We start from the raw sequence: 13,005 nt of genomic DNA on the forward strand, positions 1-13,005 counted from the left end.
ATTAGGAAAACAATCGACGCACCCCATAAATCTCAAGATACACACTTTTAATGTTTTTTTTACTTCTCTATTGCATTAAGTTCTTTCAAATAATATATAAATACCTTGTAAAAATTGTTTGGAGGAACAGGAACTTAATTATTGGGTTTGAAATTAAGCAAATTTTACAATTTACATTTCATGTCCGATATAAAATCTAATCGATGTTTGAATATCGATTTATCCTCATTTAGTTGTATACCAAAGGTAAGGGAATTATCTGGGCTTTCTAAGAATGTATTGTTTATGGTACTTTTTTGTTTTTGTTTCCGACTAGCGGTAAATATGTTACCCCTAACCCATTCCTGTTTTACTACTGAGGGCGTGACAGCCCTTCACAAACAAGTCGTTGAACTCTTACACACCATCAGTTAAATGGAAAATAAGCAAATTATGACAGCTGAGAATACTAGCTAACAGAAAATCATAGTGGGTAAAATGCCTTAGAGGGGATGATTTCGATACCTGGCCAACGGACTGTTTTGTGCATATTGTTCAAAAAAATCACTTAAAATTGACACAAGCTGAAAGGCTGTAAGCTTTGTAACTTTCAAATATGCATCTTTTCCCAATAAAACAATACACGTTTGGAAAGGCCTATTTCAGAGCTTTCAAACAGTATAACATTTATATGGTTTCATAATTCATGGGAAACATTACCCCCACCCCTTATATTATAATTTTGTTTTAAAAAATCACTTAAAATTGACACAAACTGAAAGGCATAAGCTTTGTAACTTTAAAATATGCGACTTTTCCCAAAAAAACTATACATGTTTGGAAAGGCCCTTTTCAGAGCTTTCAAACAGTATAACATTTATATGGTTTCATAATTCATGGTTCGAGGCAGAAAGGGAAACATTACCCCTACCCCATATGTTGTAATTTCATTCTTAAAAAATCACTTAAAATCGACACAAACTGAAAGGTTTAAGCTTTGTAACTTTTAAATATGCAACTTTTCCCCATAAATCTATATATTTTTAGAAAGGTCTGATGCAGCACTTTCAAAAAATGTAACATTTTTATGGTTTCATCATTCATGATTCGAAACAGAAAGGGAAACATTACCCCTACCCCTTATGTTACACACGGATATATGGCATACCGCGTAATAAGAAAACAAGCTCATGCACCCACTAAATCTCAAGACACATACTTTTAATGTTGTTTTTCTTATTTATTGCACTGAGTTCTTCGAAAAAATATATAAATACCTTATGAAAAATTGTTTGGAGGAACGGGAACTTAATTATTGGGTGTGAAATTTAGCAAATTTTACGATTTACGGTCAATGGCCGATATCGACGTTCGAATATTAACTTATCCGTATTAAGTTATATATCAATGAAAAGGCCATGATCTTGGCTTTCTAAAAATCTTTGCTTTCTAAAAATGTAACGTTTATAGTATTTTATTGTTTCTGTTTCCGTCGAGCGGTAAATACGTGACCCCTACCCCATTGTTGAAATCCAAGATGGCGGCCAAGATGGTGCCAAATGAACCCCATGGGACACTGTTTGATTTTGGGAACATCAAAATTCATTAAATATAGACCCTAAGGATTACAAAAATGTAGGTTAAAAAATACATCAATGGGGTGCATGGGAACCCTACCTTCTGACTAGACTAGAAGTCCTCATCCACAGTAGACGAATCTCCTAAACAATTACAACTTCATAGTATATAATTCTGTGCTCTGGGCTACATGATATGATAAATGATAAAATCTGCTTGAAAAGATGTGATTACCAGCATGGCACGTAGAAGGTTATTTAGGACTTAAATTGCCTTCAAACCTAGTATAATATAACATATGAAAAGAATTGAAAGTTATGGATTTGACCTTTTGTTTGTTGTACTACCAGTATTTAATTTTGCCACTGCTATACTTTGTTGTATCTCAATAACCTCATAGTTAAAATAGTCAATACACTGTTTTACAAGAAAGTCCAATGTACAGATCTGACAATTCCTTTCAAACTCATTTAGATTCCATGAAGACGAATGTGTATTAACAGTCTTTGCTATAATTGTGACAAAATGGAATGGGTGAGATGTCAGTGTACTAGTTGTGTGTAGACATTGCTATACTATGTCAGTTTAATATTTTTGTATAGACATTGCTATACTGTACACATGCCTAAAATTTCAAACCCTGACAAAAATTGCCGTTGTAAGCTTTGACCTTTGACACATACCATGCAAACTCTTACACAGATGTTTGATATTTTACTTGTTGCACAACTTACTGTACTCATTCAAGTTTTCACTATTCCATTTTTCTGTCAAAACAAATCAGACAGGCTGATGCAACATTGAGAAAAAGAAAAATAATAGTGGCATACTTGGAAGACTGTGGCAGTACTACGAAGTATGTGTTCGTCTTCTTTTTATATCTTTTTATATCAACTTAACATTTTAACGATGGAACAACTGACAAGGAATCAAAATGATGTACAATCACAAACAATATAAGGATATTTAGCTGGTCACTTTTCGAACAAAGTATTGAAAAAAGGTCACAAGTGCCGCACCAAAAATATATGTATGGGAAATTATTGGGCAGTAAAAGGTCGCTGCAAAGTTTTTGCATTGATAATGGTACTATCTCTTTCCACATCAAAATATCAGATGGATAAGCTAAGATTCCCTACAATACTAACAAGTCTGGAATAGTTTCTGCTGTCATCCTGGATAACCACTGTTCAGTTAACTTGATCAGTGTTGCATGTTGGAATCATAGTAAATCTGGTGTTGATGCCCCAAGGTAGCTTTTCAAATCACCAATGTTGGATTTGAATAATTTACAAGGTATTGTCTCCATGTTAAGTCTCCTGTAGGCTTCATATCTATGGCAACCACCAAATGAGTAAAAGTAGTCTCCTCCTTGTCTTCCTTTGATCCAAAGAACATCAATTGGAGGAACCTCAGGTCTCTGTTCTGGATCCTGCCATGGTGATAAAAGTGTAAAATAGTACACAGTAAGTGAGGCTACCCACAATGCCCCTGGATTTGTTCACTCACACATTTTTTGCTAAAGGCTTTTTCAATTTTATCAGTTTCTTAACAATTTTTAACTTACAATTTAAGTTCAGGATTATTTGTTAAAACTATGTTCCAAAATTATTGATGATGTTTAAAATTCAAGAGTAAATTGAATGAGAAGTCGATGTTTAGAGGTGCTAAAAATTGCACACTTTTCAAGATAAAGTTATCAGCAACTAAGATGGTCTCATCATACCACCTGTCAGACATGCAAATTTCCTTTGTTGTGAACATTTAAAAAAATCAATACCCTTTCTTTTGCCAACACAGATGCAACTTATTCCCTTAGTTTCTTTGAAAATATTGTGTATGGCTGTCAAAAATCTATGTCGACAAAATTACAAAATTGCTATCTCCTCCGCGGAAAAGGGGTTGATCTTCTCATTATTCACAGTGGGAAATCAGAAAATTATGATTATCAGAACTATGTTGCCAGAATTTTGAAATATGGACCGAGTTGTTCTGTGTACAGAAGAAATTTGCTTCAGTTCATTGAGTGATCTGTGTGTGTACAGATCATGGAGAATTGTGGGTAGCCTCACTTACTGTGTAGTATACTTTTAAACAGATTTTTGTCATAAGCACATGTAGGCACCCAAGCCACACAAGAGGAATAAAAATCAAGTCATCAATAATTATCTAAGAATATTGGCAAAGTGTTTATTCATCTCTCTGTCAAATCTGTAACTATACATGAAAATTCTAACGTCAGCAATTGCCCTGATGAATTTTTTCATGATCAAGGAAAAGTTGTGGGTCACATAACTGAATGACATGCATCTCAAACTGCACAGTCTAAGATTATCCTATATTATTAAAGGTATACTGTCACCTGTTCCAATTGTGACACAGTTACCATGGCAAGAGAAAATCCAACCAATCATAGATTTTAAGCAGGTGGCCGCTTTTTAAAAACAACGCCCTCATATAGGCAGTTTGAATACCAAGGAACGCCCCTTTGACCATATATGGGCATATGTTAATTACAGGTGACTGTATACCTTTAAAAGAGTATTGCATAGTCAGCTCTTGTTATGCAATGTCTTCTAAACTAATGGCATGATGAACGTAACAGTTCGAAGAGCTTGATATTCCTACCATGAGATCTGAGCATGATATTTGAGCAGTATTGTAGACCTCTTTTAACTAGTATCCCTGTGATAGTGAGTATGAAGATTGGAGACCAAGTGCTCTGCACGTGACGTGCTACACGCAAAATCCCTGTATGATTGTACAAGACGTGACCGAGAAGGAGAGACCACCTCAATCATATCTGTCATCATCCACTGGTGTAACCAATTGAGCCTAGCACGCCCTCCACGGTGGAACTCCCCCGTCCCCATATTCTCTTGAAGGCATACACCAGCCAGTAGCTACTCTCTGGCTACTGTTTTGAAATAATTAATGCGAATTTGAAGAACTGTATGTAAAATGAATATATGTACAATGAAACATGAAGCTTACCTGTAAAATATCATCATTCATGAACTCACCTTCAACGTTTGCATCAGACTCCGAACTTTGTCTTCATCGATAATTGGTGGAATTGGTCGAATTAAAACCGTGATTGGCACTTGGTGGACTTCTGCAATATGTCCAGAGTGAATACTAGTTTTCTGACTATTCATAATACTGTCATTGTTGTCAGCTTGCGGATGACAATTACTGTTTGAGCTCGACACTTGATAGCTATATCTACATGTAGAGTCAGTGGCAAGGAAGGTGCGAGATACTGCATTTAGTCCGAAACATACTCTACTCACATGAGAAAATAAAAACGCACGAAAAATCGTTTCACTTCTTATTCGCATAAATATCCTACAGTAGGCCAGGTTTTGAAGCCACATGTAAAAGCTTGTCGCAAAACATTGACTTGACACAGGTTTGACGGAACTGTACCAGGATGATACTGTGGGATACCGGAAGCCCAGAGAAATCTTCCATTTTTTGTTTGAGAGGGACACTAGCTGGGGGTATGCTCGTGATTGTGTATCAACATATATAACAAGAAATCAAAGCAAGTGAGTCGTGATAAATTACACAAAAAGAGTGTAACATGTATCAATATTAGACAAAAATTAAGTTAGTGACTAAGACGTAATGCTTGGAAGAATATGATCCTGTTCAACGACGTCGTTTCGCCTGAGCTGGTTGCAGAATGGTATGTCTCATACATTTCTGCGCATGCCCAGGTAATCGAATGCGTCTTCCGGTTAAGTGGGAATCTTTGTACGTCAGCAACATTATTTACAAATCTGTGGTATTTCAACTCAAATCCTTCGGGTTTCATTCTTACTTGATTGTCAGCGACTCACCACGATGGCTTCAATGGAGAGACGGAACCTTATCTCGTAGTTTGAATCCGTTTTCCGTCGGAGCAACCGAGACAGTATTGCTGCTGTCCGTTCGCGTTCGTTCAGCACAACGTAATGAATGTGTAAACTGGATGTGTGCTATGTTTTGAAATGTAGACAGGCATTTCGCCAATAGAGCAATTCACATTCATGTCGTTCATAATGAAAAAGAAAAGATTTAAATTTCAAGTCAATTTTAGTTTAGAAGAACTCTCATCTGTGCCTTTTGTCAACGGTGTTTTATTTGGTAAAGTTCGGCTGCTGGACGGCGGGAGTTTCTCCGATAGCTCGACAAGGTAAGGTACCCTCCCTCTTTCGACCTTAACAACGTTTACCGATTATGTCATTGTGGTGTCCAATTTCGCGCTGTTCCGCCAGGTACACGCCACCGAATCCTGTGGCGTTTAATAGGGACGAACTTAGGATGTTTCGAAACATCCGGAATTAACTTTCTGCGGATTTAAAGACTGTCCACTTCTCAGAACTCTCTTGGAAGGCCCCGATGAATGGCTATTTTGCCCCCTTGCTTGGGCCCTGCCACTGTAAGTTTAAGCATGCAACGCAGTGGCGTGCAATTTTCACATCTTTTCGGGTCCATTGAATTTCGAGAACCGCATTACACCTGCGATTAACCTTTCAATTTTTTATTTTTCACAACCTCTCTAAATTTAAGGTTTTTGTCAACATATATTGTACTTGTCATTACACGATATGACGACAGTTAATTCATACAACACTCCATTGAGTTAGTGTGAGTGTGTAATAGACAACAGCTGCAGCTTCACTACACAAAAGGTAATCGATAAATTCTGTTCGCGCTTTGACTCCACCCAAGGTGTGACGAGGGCCGATACAGGGTGCCAGTTGAGAATTCATTCCAGTGAAAGTTAGGTTCTTTCATCAGGAGGGCATTCACATTGCTATATGCACGTAGGAAAACTATACAGGGAGACGGCCTGTGACACACCCACACAAAATAATTTTGATTCCAATGTGTGAATCAGAGAATAGAGTCTAAATAGGGACAGAGAATATACGGTATATCTTTTCGTTTTCCTCTCGCTTGCAAATCCCTTGACCCTACCTGTACCTTTTATGAACTGTGGCCAGGTTAATTGTTTACCAATGGAACACAACTATCTTGATAATTAAAGTCAACTGAACAGAGTAGGTGAAAGCTTCTAGTTGTAATGTTGAAATTCTGACATTGTGTTACATCTCACCTCATTCTCAGTATCATGAGGTGCAAGACTGATAAGGAGAAAATATCTTTAGAAACAAGCAACTTGTGAAGCAATTCATTAATGTTTTAATCAAATTGGTTATTATACATTCGTTTTATTTGGTAAACTACTAGTACTACTGCTCATTGTAGAGTAAAGGTTAATGTGTCTGTAGGACATGCTGTATTAAGAGGGTATATCTCATTGCATTAACCTTTTGATCAGCATTATTTTGTGACAAACGTCAAAGATTTGAGGATTAGAAATAACAGATTAAAAAAAACTATTCAAAAGTTGTGACAATCCTGCTAGTCTTCTGAAAATTTCAAATTTTACAAATTATCATGATAACCAAAATGGAACAATTGAATTTTACAGCTTGGTCATCTGATATGTCTGTCAGTGCCACTGATATGTTACAGCAACTGTACATGAACTTTTTTACAGCAGTTTGCGATGGTTATCATAAGTTTGCAGAGTAAAGGACACTGAATGACCTCAGTGACTTTTAACCAAATCAAGTACCAGAATATTGAATACTTTCATTCACTACCATATGTGGTGTGACAAATCATGCATGCTTGTGTTCACGACATGTACTCTACAGGTCTGTACTGTTTTCATTTGGAGACAATAGCAAATGTTCTTGTTTTCAAGGGAAATTTTTCAAGCATTGATCTATAGCATTACAAAAAAACCCGGCAACACAGCAGATCAAGGGACATGGTAAATTATGACAACAAAGAGGTCATGTATATATATAATATGGAGATTTTAAAAATACTGAGCTTCTCGTAATGTTTTTCACTTACTCTGGAAATTATATTCATCAGGACCAATTTGTAATGGATTTTGCCTCACCCTCATGTTGTTTAGCGTTAATTACTTGTAATAAGGTTTTGTTTGACATACATGTAGGATGTTGAGCTTAATATGATAATACAAGAAGTTGGTGTCAATGAATTATATCTCTGTTACTCAGAGAAGCAGTGGAAGATTCCTCGTATACTGAGGTGAAACAAACTGCATACAAGCATATTGTTTCTCAAAACTGTTTAGAATACTCAAAAAAAAATTATGGCAAGGGGTATGGTGAAGCATATGTTTTGTGATATGTTCATAGAATTTGATTTGATTTGCTTTTCGCTAGACTGGATTTGATATTAGTAAGACGGGATGTAGCAACAGTAATTTGATATTTTTTCCACATGGTTAGTGTTTTGAAAATTTGATATTACTCATCAAGCCATAATGTATAATGTGCCAATTCTCTTTGCTATAATACTTGAATGTCATGGATGGCCCGTTATTGGGTATCATGTATCACACTGTGCTGGTGTTCTGAAATATAATGCTCTTGTTCTTTGGTTTTTCCGTGCTAGATGTTGCTATAAATTCATGCATGACCTTTTATTGGTCAATGTAAAGCATATACACTTTTCCCATTGATTTTTGCACACAGTTTTTCATTTTTTGTTCAGGTAGACTGATTTCATTTTATATCACTTCTAGGAAAAGTGGAAAAGTTATAAGAAAAAAATAAGACAAGTCCAGCTGCAGTACATATCATTTCAAAATTACCAGAGTCTAGTGTATAATGTACATGTACATGTATTATACTATGTAATTTGTAAAGATAGGCTACAGTGTATGTCCATACATGTACCTGTATATACCTGGTTTTGTCAGATTTCTTCAGCTTTGTTTTCAAAACATCATACCTGCATGTGTACATCCCATTTACAGAGGAAGTGCATTGACCCTGGCAAAAGCAAACAATAAAATACTGGACAGCATCATGGGTAATTCAGTTTTATCTCACCTCTATCATTGTCTGTTGGTGAATATTAACTATATGCCAAAGATAAGGTGAAGCCTAAAGTTTGGATGCAGAAGCTGAAGTCTTTTATTCCATGTGATTTCCATTGCTCAATCAATCGGAAATTTATAGAGCCATATCAGTAGAAATGGTGCTATGTAGTATGAATGTACTAGTAGGTTTCCTAACATGACTGTTGCAGTGAGATACATGTACAACTATTTATAAATTAATTAAGGAGAATATTATTATTTAAATGAGCTTTGTCCATAAGATACCAGTCTGGTCATGTAGCTTGTCAGGAGATGGTCACAATTCTCCAAGTTAATTTTCAGATACAGATAAACTGATGTGAATTAATTTTACATACAGGCCTCATTTAGATTTGAGTCACTTAGGAATTGGATAGTTGATGTGATAGCCAGATGATAGGATTTTTCACCAATTACAAAATCTATCAAGCTGTTTGAAATTGTCATGCTCAGTTGTAATGGAAATCTCTGAAAATTTGCATCAATGTCTTGTCATACGTTCCACTGAAATTATCAAGGAAACAATGATAAAGACAGGAAGAACTTTGGCAACAGTGATTTGAAGTACTAATCATCAGTGGTAGAAATTATTATGTCCCTCATTGCAGGCAAATTTTTCCCACAATTGATATCTGCCGCACATCATGTGTATCTGATGTGATGAGTGAGGTAGAGCATCAAGTCATATTCTAAACCAAATTATAAGTTGCGTGCTGATTGTACAAGTAAAGCAATTCTGTATGGTGATACAATGATACATGTATATCCTACCCAACATGGGTTATATGTGGAACCCAACATTCCTCTGTTTAATGATTTTGAAAATGAGGGTACAATTCAACAAAATAATAGAGAGACCCAACACATCTAGTGCAAGGCATCATTTTTATCACAAAGCATTTACAAGTGATTAAGAAGTCAGTTTACGCATGTGTAACTTCTCATGTTACATTTTCAGAAAACACTGATGACATCCTCATATTGCAATATAGAATCCAGTCAATATATTTTGGAGATATACATTGTTGAAAATCCTAAGTTTTTCAAACAGTGAAGTAATTTTTACACAATATTTGTAGTTTGATAGTGAACTATAAGAGGTACATTGTTGTATTTCAACTGAAAAGATATGTTTCTGGTGGTTGTAGCTGGTATCGCAATACTTTATCTCCAAAGAAGGTGATGAAATCAAAAGCTTGAAGTATGCTTCATGGTAAATGGTAAATGGTATTCTTCCAAACTTTCACTACAAGCTACTTTATGAAATAGTAGTAAGCTAAAGAAGTGTTCTGTGACTAGTTTAGTACCTGTCAAAATCCTTGTACTGGTACTCACTACTAGTGCAGTGTTGGTAGCCATACCAAATGATGTCATCAATTATGACAAGCTGTTATGTTGGTAGATTTAGCATGTATATTTGAAATGACTTAGGGTCTAATATTTCTTTAACTACATACAGAATGTTATTATAATTAATTAATAAATATTAAGAGGAAAAAGTTATCATTTATAATGTCAGTATTCACAACTTAACATGCAATGTACATGTTGTAACTGATTTCGTTGATCCACAAGCTGAATAGAAGACTTTCAATTACATGTACCCATGGAATGTTTTAATAAATGTGATTTTGGAAATGAAAGAGAGATGATCAAACAGGCCAGTCTGTCCATTGACACCAGTATAGTTTGTACAGGTAAGTACGCTGTACACATGAAGTGTTCATTGGTCTGTTAGGAATGCAAATATAACCAAATATGGCTAGATATCAAGTGTCCAAAAGGAGTTGATTGAACTCATCAATCTGCTATCTTTAAGTTCTTCAGGCAATGAGAAATACAATGATTCACAGGATTAAATATGAAGAGATTGCCTAATGAAACAAGAGTCAAACTTGTTGAACATTTGATTTTCTGTCTTTGTTTGTTTGTGTATTGCTAGACCATACTCTCCAAGTTTCAGTAAATTCTCTGAAATAAATGTACAATATGATGAAAGTACTGTTGTCACCCGTCTCTTATGCAGAGTTTATCAAATAATAATGTAGTTTATTTGACCTTCCCATGACCAGCATGTTTTTATGAATCTCTTTTCTTCATTTTCAAGATTATACTATCTCTTTGTAAACTGGAAATGATTGAAATGGTTATATGTGAAGTGGAGGGCATGTTGAATCGGCAAATTGATATTTTCGGCTTTTGCATCAGTGCAAACAGCAATGAAAGCTAGCTGTTGTTTCTTCTATAGATGTATGCAATGGTTTTGGTTATCGTCATAATCATTAAATAAATGATGTGTCATTTCATTTGTGATGCCAGGAACCTTCATGTTGTTGGACTGTAGAATAAGCTGCAATTACATTTGATAAATTAGTATTTAATTATTTTAATGTGAGTTCAACATACCCAATGAAACAACAGCAAAGCAGAAGTTACAAAGTAAATACAATTTACTATTCAAAATGTGATAAAATGTAAATAACTCAGCAAAGACTTTAGTGAAAAATGCATTAGTTTGAACTGTTTGTTGAGATGGCACTTTTGAGAGGACTATCCACAACAAAGCAGAAGTTACCAAAATACAGATATATATATATATATATATATATATATATATATATATATATATATATATATGTAGATAGAGTCTTTCACAGTGATATAAAAGTTTTTGCATGTAACCCACCAAATTTTGTTGATGACAAAATCCAACAGAGCTGTATACCGAGATGCTGGTGGATGTTAGAAAGAGCTATGTGTTTTGCTTGGGAAAGTCCACTAGGAATACTCTGGATTTTAATCAGTTTTTAACATTTTTTTACGTCAATTTGTAGTAACATAATTGCTTTAATGTACACATACAATGTATCTCATAAATAGTCTGAAATTCTAAGCCTGATCTTTTCATTGTCATCACACCAAAGAGTGTATTCATTAACACTGGGAAGTGTCAATATGACTGTCTTACATTGTGTACTTGCATATTAATGATATACATGTAGTATAACCAGAACATATTCCCAGGTTTTCTAGCTAACTACATGTAGCATTTCAATTGAATTTGAAACACAAAGCCATTTTATTTCACTGACAAATTAAATAAACCACAAGTCAACTGGTACATATAGATGGTATCCATGGTGACTGAATATTTGCTTTGTATGTTAATATAGTTCAATAATGGTCATTGTATGTAAATACTGTATGTATCTAAGATTAGGCTTGTTGAAGTCAAAACAGGCACACATTCTGAACACTTACAATTTTACAACTCATTGTTGTGTATCACAAAAATAAATTGCACAATTTAGGATTGTAAAGAGATGCATGAATCCATAGGCACACATACTTATCTAATTAAATCATGTAGGTGATGAATAATTTCAAGGAAGTGATGTAGTCAGATCATTGAAAGTGAAACTGTGGCAGTTGTAGACATTCCCAATGGGATAAGTTGTGGTAGTTACTGTGTTTTCATTTGTATCATCAAAATGTCTACTGTGATAAACATACACCACAAACATCTCCTATGGTATTCTGTACATTTTGGAATTGAAAGAGGAAATCAGAGTGGAAAATGATGGGCTTTAGACAAGTCATGCCTACATGTACACGTGTGTTTTATTGCCCAAATTATTCACTGATAAAATGTATGAATATGCATGATAAATGAATGTAAGACAGCTGTAATTGTCATGACATTTGTTTGCATTTAACACTGGATACTTTTCGCTTTTCTGGAGAGTAAATTTTTGTGCTGGTAAAATATTTTGTCCGTTATATCCAACATGTTTGAGAGAGAGAGAGAGAGAGAGAGAGATGGCAGTATTGAGGTTTTCAAACGTGGACAATGTAAAAAAGATTGGTGGTTGAGATCAAACTGCCAAATACATGTGTATGGTATTACAGGACAAATGTACTGAAAACATACAATCAGCAAATCTGTGTACAGGAGTGGTACATGGAGCATACCATGAGATAGGCAAGATAGTTTTGCTGGACAGTGGAACAAGTTGCTTGATATTTACATGTACATGTAGCAGGAAGCATGTACTCCGCAGATACATGTAGTACATGTATATGTACTGTACCACTATCAAGCGCTATGGTTTCCTATGCAGGGGTAAAGGTGAGGGTACATGTATCACTTAGCCTGTATAAGGGTACCACTGGGTACATTTGTATGTAGGTATCTGTAGTCTGTAGCTGCATATGAAATCTAAACAAAAGCAATGTGTGTACAATTCTTATGGCCAAATGTTTAGAAATTCACATATTTCTTTGCATTAGTTTCTGCATGAACTTCCAATCAACATTTTTTGTAAAAGATAAGGATGGCTGCAGGAATCCCAGGTTGAGTGATTTGCCAACTTAAAACATAACAAACACTTTAAACACATTCATCATTTAATAGTGACAGATATTTTCAGATTGTTCCCTCAAGTTATTTTATCTTGTAAATTGCATGTTTAAAATATAAATAATTTTCT

At 35.0% G+C, this 13,005-nt stretch overlaps 1 protein-coding gene and 1 long non-coding RNA gene across 2 annotated transcripts in view; one reads left to right on the forward strand and one right to left on the reverse strand.

Annotated features, from left to right (window-relative positions):
- Window positions 1-2,944: 2,944 nt before the first annotated feature.
- On the reverse strand, window positions 2,945-4,992 carry LOC139114758 (uncharacterized). Its single transcript, XR_011547942.1, has 3 exons — window positions 4,851-4,992; window positions 4,581-4,672; window positions 2,945-2,989 (listed from the first exon to the last, which is right to left on the reverse strand). It is a non-coding gene; the product is annotated as an uncharacterized lncRNA (long non-coding RNA).
- A 285-nt stretch (window positions 4,993-5,277) lies between these two features.
- LOC139114757 (early estrogen-induced gene 1 protein-like) overlaps window positions 5,278-13,005 on the forward strand; it is a 49,127-nt gene continuing 41,399 nt past the window's right edge. Inside the window, exon 1 of the mRNA XM_070676650.1 lies at window positions 5,278-5,737. Coding sequence (XP_070532751.1) covers window positions 5,592-5,737 — 146 coding nt within the window. The 5' untranslated portion in view covers window positions 5,278-5,591. The remainder of the gene's footprint in view (window positions 5,738-13,005) is intronic.

Source organism: Ptychodera flava, chromosome 16, assembly GCF_041260155.1.
Source record: "Ptychodera flava strain L36383 chromosome 16, AS_Pfla_20210202, whole genome shotgun sequence".
NCBI lineage: Eukaryota > Metazoa > Hemichordata > Enteropneusta > Ptychoderidae > Ptychodera > Ptychodera flava.